This window comes from Mercenaria mercenaria, chromosome 3 (genome assembly GCF_021730395.1).
Source record: "Mercenaria mercenaria strain notata chromosome 3, MADL_Memer_1, whole genome shotgun sequence".
Classification (NCBI taxonomy): domain Eukaryota; kingdom Metazoa; phylum Mollusca; class Bivalvia; order Venerida; family Veneridae; genus Mercenaria; species Mercenaria mercenaria.
In genome coordinates, this window is record NC_069363.1 from 34,128,091 (window position 1) to 34,135,000 (window position 6,910).

At 36.7% G+C, this 6,910-nt stretch overlaps 1 protein-coding gene across 4 annotated transcripts; it reads right to left on the reverse strand.

Annotated features, from left to right (window-relative positions):
• Nucleotides 1-2,513: 2,513 nt before the first annotated feature.
• Nucleotides 2,514-6,036, reverse strand: LOC123525122 (uncharacterized). Of its 4 annotated transcripts, none has more exons than XM_053538155.1 (2): nucleotides 6,014-6,036; nucleotides 2,514-5,412 (listed from the first exon to the last, which is right to left on the reverse strand). In XM_053538155.1, exon 2 carries the CDS (start codon nucleotides 5,353-5,355, stop codon nucleotides 3,820-3,822), a length of 1,536 nt encoding a protein of 511 aa, XP_053394130.1. In that variant the 5' UTR covers nucleotides 5,356-5,412; nucleotides 6,014-6,036; the 3' UTR covers nucleotides 2,514-3,819. The 4 variants fall into 4 exon arrangements, with proteins under 4 accessions (XP_053394130.1, XP_045159809.2, XP_045159810.2 ...); XM_045303874.2 differs by lacking the exon at nucleotides 6,014-6,036 and adding an exon at nucleotides 5,762-5,915; XM_045303875.2 differs by lacking the exon at nucleotides 6,014-6,036 and adding an exon at nucleotides 5,530-5,751.
• Nucleotides 6,037-6,910: the final 874 nt, after the last annotated feature.

The window sequence follows — 6,910 nt, forward strand, 5'->3', positions numbered from 1 at the left end:
ATTAAATACATACAAATGGGTTGGGCCAAAAGTTATTCCAACATTATCTAGGGCCCTCCCCAGATGAAACTGAGCTGAAAACAGTCTTTGAAAGTTAAAATACAAAATACAACAAGAGATCACAGAGTGATCTTGGCGCACACCAATGTGCCATTTTTGAGTGTTCCAAATTTCAAGACTTACTGACTAGCTCAAGGTCAAATTTCATTTCCATACACAACACTGTGCATGTGGTCCAAATAAGAAAGCTGTAGCTTGAGAAATGTGAAAGTAGGTCACTAGGTCAATGTCAAGGTCGAAGTTTGTTTCAGTACACAATCCTATGCATGTGGGTCTAAATTTGAAGCCTGTAGCTACAGAAATGTGAAAGTAGGTCACAAGGTCAATCTTAAGGTCAAAGTTCATTTCGGTACACAAAACTACTATGCAAGTGGTCCAAATTTGAAGGCTGTAGCTTGAGAAATGTAAAAGTAGGTCACTAGGTCAAAATCAAGGTCAAATTCTATTTCGGAATACAAAACTATGCAAGTGGTTCAAATTTGAAGCCTGTACCTTCAAAAATGTGAAAATCGGTCACTAGGTCAATGTAAAGGTCAATGTTCATTTCGGTACACAAAACTCTGCATGTGGTCCAAATTTGAAGGCTGTAGCTTGAGAAATGTAAAAGTAGGTCACTAGGTCAAAATCAAGGTCAAATTTTTTTTCGGAATACAAAACTATGCATGTGGTCCAAATTTGAAGCCTGTACCTTAAAAATGTGAAAGTAGGTCACTAGGTCAATGTAAAGGTCAAAGTTCACTTCAGTACACAAAACTATGCATGTGGTCCAAATTTGAAGGCTGTAGCTTGAGAAACGTAAAAGTAGGTCACTAGGTCAAAATCAATGTCAAATTTTATTTTGGAATACAAAACTATGCATGTGGTCCAAATTTGAAGCCTGTACCTTGAAAAATGTGAAAGTAGGTCACTAGGTCAATGTGAAGGTCAAAGTTTTTTTCGGTACACAAAACTATGCATGTGGTCCAAATTTGAAGGCTGTAGCTTGAGAAATGTGAAAGTAGGTCACTAGGTCAAAATCAATGTCAAATTTCATTTTGAAACACGAAACTATGCATATGGTCCAAGTTTGACGCCTGTACCTTCAATAATGTGAAAGTAGGTTACTAGGTCAAAATCAAGGTCAAAGTTTTTTCCAGTGCACAAAACTATGCATGTGGTCCAAATTTGAAGGCTACAGAAATGTGAAAGTAGGTCACTAGGTCAAAATCAAGGTCAACTCATGTCAAGGTTCATCTTGCCACTCAAAAATATACATGTGGTCCAAATTTGAATGTTGTAGTTATTGACAAGAACATTTTAAAAGCTTTTCCCTATATAAGTCTATATGAACCATGTGACCACCGGGGCTGGGCCATTTTTGACCCTAGGGGGATAATTTGAACGAACTTGGTAGAGAACCACTAGATGATGCTACATTACAAGTATCAAAGCACTAGGCTTTGTGGTTTGGACAAGAAGATTTTCAAAGTTTTTCCTTATATAAGTCTATGTAAACCATATGACCCCCAGGGCGGGGCCATATTTGACCCTAGGGGTATAATTTGAACAATCTTAGTTGAAGACCACTAGATGATGTCACATACAAAATATCAAAACCCTAGGTCCTGTGGTTTTGGACAAGAGGTTATTCAAAGTTTTTCTCTATATAAGTCTATATAAACCATGTGACCACCAGGGCGGGGCCATATTTGACCCTAGAGAAATAATTTGAATCATCTTGGTAGAGGACCACTAGATGATGCTTCAAACCAAATATCAAAGCCCTAGGCTTTGTGGTTTTGGACAAGAAGGTTTTCAAAGCTATTCCCTGTATAAATCTATGTAAAACATAGAAATAAACAAAGGGCCATTACTCACTCATAAATTGTTGAACCAGTCTAATTTTCAAAGGGACACAACTAGGGTACCAATACATCATTCTGACAAAGTTTGGTCAAAATCCCCCCAGTAGTTTCTGAGGAGATGCGATAACGAGAAATTGTTAACGGACGGGCGGACGGAATGACGGACGGACGGACCACGGACGCAGAGTGATTTTAATAGCCCACCATCTGATGATGGTGGGCTAAAAATGTCATAATTGGTTACTAAGACCTTTTTTCACGCAGATTTAACTTCCTGGTGTGTAAAGGTTGATTAATATATATGTATAGTTATATATGTATGTATGTATATGTTCAGTATAGTTTAAAGACCCATCATAATCTAATCACCGACTTTTTCTTCTAAAATGAACTTTGTGAAAATCATTCTGATAATACTGGTAGAGTACAGCTTTACTTCAAGGTGACAGGTGGAAAGTTTAGGCCCTCCCTGAATTAATGGGTTTTCACAACATCGCCTGCAAACTTATTCAGTCAATCTCTTTTCAGTATAGTTTTAAAAGCACAAATAAGTAACTATCTTGCACTGTAGAAACAAAGTGTGGTCTAAACTCGACATACTACATAAAATACTGTGCATACTGCTACATTTATTCAAGAAAATGTTTAGACATTAAACACATTGTCTTGGCCTAATATGTGTCACTGTCAGTTTCTAACTAGATACTTGTATGTCACATTTTTTGCATGTATAATTATCATCATGGAAATACAAAAGAATACAGTTATTCTGTAGGTGTCTTTAAGTTATTCATCCTCCACCTTTATGATGGGAAGTTGTCGATTATTCATGGAGAACAGGCCGGAACTGGTGCAGAATCCAGAAACACAAGTATGGTTACATTGAGTGTACATGTATTAGAATAATGACAATGTTAATGTAAGAACCGCATTTAATCTATAGTAAAACTAAGATGCTAATTGAATAAAACCATTTCACTAGGACGTAACTCGAACAAACTGCACTTGCTGAAACCTTGTAAAGTATCTTTGAAAACGTGAGCAATACAAAATTGTAGTGGCATTTTTCCTGGTTTTGTTAAAAAAAATAGCCTTGTAAACTAGTGCTGTAGATTGAAGAAGAGTGTTAGACTTGCCAATGATACTTCAAGAACTGCCTCAACTTCCTGTTTGGTGTCCTTTCATTTATTTTGGTAATTACTCCTAGAATTGTTCTTGACTGTCCGTAGGTTTGTACCAATGTCAAATGTTTACCTCCGATAATTATGCGTTAATGTTCGCAAGGATAATCACTGATAAAGCCATGATAACAGTTTGAACGGGACATAATTCTTGTACTAATTTTAGATTAGTCACACTATGGCTAATGAACTTTGTTTATATTCAGTACAAGCTGGTGACCAAATTTAAGGTAAAGCATCACATCAAAAGCTTATGTTTGCATTTTGGTTAAGGTGAGGTCGACTTAAGTGATGTCGGAATTAATACGAGTTTAGGTGTATTTTCCACTAAGATCAGGAAATTTAAGGCTGTAGTCTTGTAGATATCATCCTTTCTTACCCAGGCAACATATTGTTGTCTGGTATGTAAATACATGTTCGGCAAGAAAGATGAAGCCAAAATCTAAGATCAGATGGAGCATTCTAGGATTATTTTCATCAAGTTTATAACTTGTATATTTTGAGACATTTTTTAACAAACAGGAATTCCAATAAATCGTATCATAGTTTTGCTGAAATATTTCAACATTGTCACGCGTAAATTTCTTTACATGTATTTTTTAAGATACGTCCAAACGCATTGCAGTTCTTCTGGAGAACACGTCTATTTTAAGATTTAGATATACATGTATGATATTTGTCCTTTTCCAAGAGTGGCGGTACATAAAAGTCCGTGTATACTATAGAGTTAAGTTTTAAAATATGTATGGAAGAATTCTATATTTCACTTTGGAGCAGTACTGTTGCCAATACTCGCCATATTTCTTACTGCACTTCTTTTCATCACGAAAACTACGGTGTACCAGAAGTATCGTCAAAAATATGAGGTAGGAGTAGGGTAACAAGTCTTCGAACCCTGCTGTAACTGTCCAGCAGAATGCTAGCAGGATCTCCGGAATATAATGAAAATGCCTGGATATACTCCACCATCCTGATGCTAGCAGTATGCTTTCCCCAACTTCTCCGTTTTCTGCCAGATACTTGGCACGGATTAAATCCGGGCGTTTGCCCCATATTTTGCAGTTTCCATTTGTCCGCCGAACTACTAGTTTTTGGCGGTCTGCCAAATAATTGACTGTTGTAGAAGAAATGCCAGCAATAAGAAGTATGGAAGTCCAAAATGGGCCTAGACGGACAGGGTGATTTACGAGGTAGAAACTTGCAATAGGATAAAGGGGAGGTAATAAACTAAGGCAACCCCATATAATGTAAAATCCTGCCCGGTCTTGAACAATGTCCATAGTTCCATAATATCCAGCTTCCCAAATGAAAAACTTGGTGATATAGAAAAGCTGAAGTATCGTTGTGACCAACATGCTGTCTACAAATCCGTACAGTTCATAACTTTTTAATGCACATATACACACAAGAAGAGGCCAAACTGTCAAAGCAAAGCGGCAATTTGTAAGAACTTTGATGTCAATCCCAAACACACGTGGATACAGCTCTGTTCCCCAGTAATAATCGAAAATAAATCCTTTTCCTGTTCGTCCGCTGTCAGTTGTTGAAGGAGTATAGATTCCTTTAATATACAACATAAAAACGAAAATGTAAGAATACACATTCATAAAGGCTGCCATTTCTCCAAAATGGTCAAGGACGAAGGTAGGTGTCAGGTCATTCATTTTTAAAAGAACTGTAAATAGACCAAATCCAGCCATTGTAAGGAGGTAACAGTATAATCCGTTATCTACGTAAACAGGAGTATTTCCCGTATGTGTCATTGGTCCTTTCACGGTTTTTCCTGGTAGCATCTTGGTGCAAAATACAGCCCAAATGTAATAGCCAAGTATTACGGCAAACGTAAAGAAACCGATGTTGCCAAGGTTTTTACCCCAAATCTGGGCAAATGTGTATGAAATAGGTTGGTCGTGAAAGCGAGATAGCATCCCAGAAATACTTCCATTGCAGTCTGTATTCGCATATACGAGTGCCATGATGAAGGTGGGCAGCAATGTCATTACAAGTAATGGCAATATGACTGTATTGGTCAGGTGAAACAGTCCAGTGTCATTTAGCTTTCCTGGTCCTTCTCCGCTCGGGTGTCCATTATTGCCGGACTCTTGCGGCGTATTTACACCATTTTTGCCACGAACATAACTATTCTTTAAACGGATGTCACTGGAAAGTCCTTGATGGTTTGTGAGTTTTCCATTTTGCATATTTTCTTGTTTTCGTCTGCCATTCCTAAACTGAGCATTTTCTGTTTTCACCGGTGAGTCGTTGTCCATTTTTTGGAAAAATTGTTTTCATACAGATTATTTTCCTCTACACTGTAGCCACATTAACTGGAATACACAAATATCACAGTTAAATTCAAACGTTTGCCCCGGATGCAGTAATGTATGAGAACTGAAATGCATATAATAACGATGCGGTATACAGTCACAAAAAATGTAATATACCAAAGCTATTTATTGTAGCCACATAAAAATAACGTTGCTTCTATAAAAATAAAACATCGCTTCGCTTAATAGCCAACAGAGCTTGTTATTAGTCATAAATTACATCTTATTTGAAACACACACAATATCCATATACAATTTTTCTTTGTTTGATTTAAACATAAAAAATGAATGATTTTACTTTATTTCACAATTTACTTCAAACTGACTCTACAATATTGTAAAATACTACCTTATATCAGCGGACAAATGAAAAAAAAGCTACTGTTGTGAATCACGCGAGATCAAGAGAATACTACGTTTTTGTCCTTTAAAGCGGCTCTCATACAGATTGTATGCGAACAGTTTCATATTCCGTAGAGATAACAAAAAATAAAACCGCGACGATTCAGTAAGTCTGCCACTAACGGTCTTCCGTAGAAAGAATTGTACATAGCAACATGGGAGTTCCATATTCTTGATAATGGATGTTTATTCGACATACCTTTGAAACATCGATTTTAATCCAGTGACAATTGACCCAGTTATCATTTGTTGACTTATTCACACATATAAAGTGGCTATATTTCAATGCTATATCAATGAAACGTGAAGAAAAATAGAATCAAAGCCAAGGTTTCTTTGTAGGTTATTTTCTAAACTGATTCATATCCATGGTAGTTTTGTTGTGACGCTTGGAAAAGTTTTTCATTGGGTTCAGAAAAATTCAACTTCAAGACACTAATCGTTCTGAAGCAACAAAGAAAAACGTTGCTGCCGTTAGGGGATGGTTAGATATACTACATGTATTTCACAAATAGATCACACTATAGTCATTTCAGACGGGACCGTCTGGGACCATTTTACCGTATTCTGACTGACTGTTTAGACTGTGCCAAAAAAAAATGCTGAATAAAAACGGAAAAAATATAATCCCAAGAAAATTTCTGAGTTACTAACTGGGGATGAAACTTGGTCCCTGTGACGCATAAAACAGAGGCTGATTAAAAATCGGGTAAGCCGATTGCTAGAAGGGCAAAAAAAATGCCAAGAAGGTTTGATATGTCATTTTCTTTACTTCTAGCTGCCCCGTTGTACAAATTCCTTACAAATACGGTAAAATATCACAGGCAAGTTCTCCCAAAAATAAATTACTTACAGCAAACTAAACGCTTAGGTAAAGGTTTGAAAGGCATACAGCTTATTCCTCATTGCATACCAGACGGGATTTCCTGTATTTTTTACCGTGCTGGAAAAATCCCCTTCAAACCCTGGGTGTAAGATGACTCTCGTGCTTTAAATGACGTAATACGAACTACATATATGTAGAAGATTTATGTAGTTATTTATATTTTATTTCGAAAAACGGAATAAAAATCCAATACCTTGACAGTTCCTCTTT

Bases quoted from the DNA above. Each gene is read 5' to 3' on its own strand.
- LOC123525122 (XM_053538155.1), bottom strand. From the start codon at position 5,355: ATGGACAACGACTCACCGGTGAAAACAGAAAATGCTCAGTTTAGGAAT.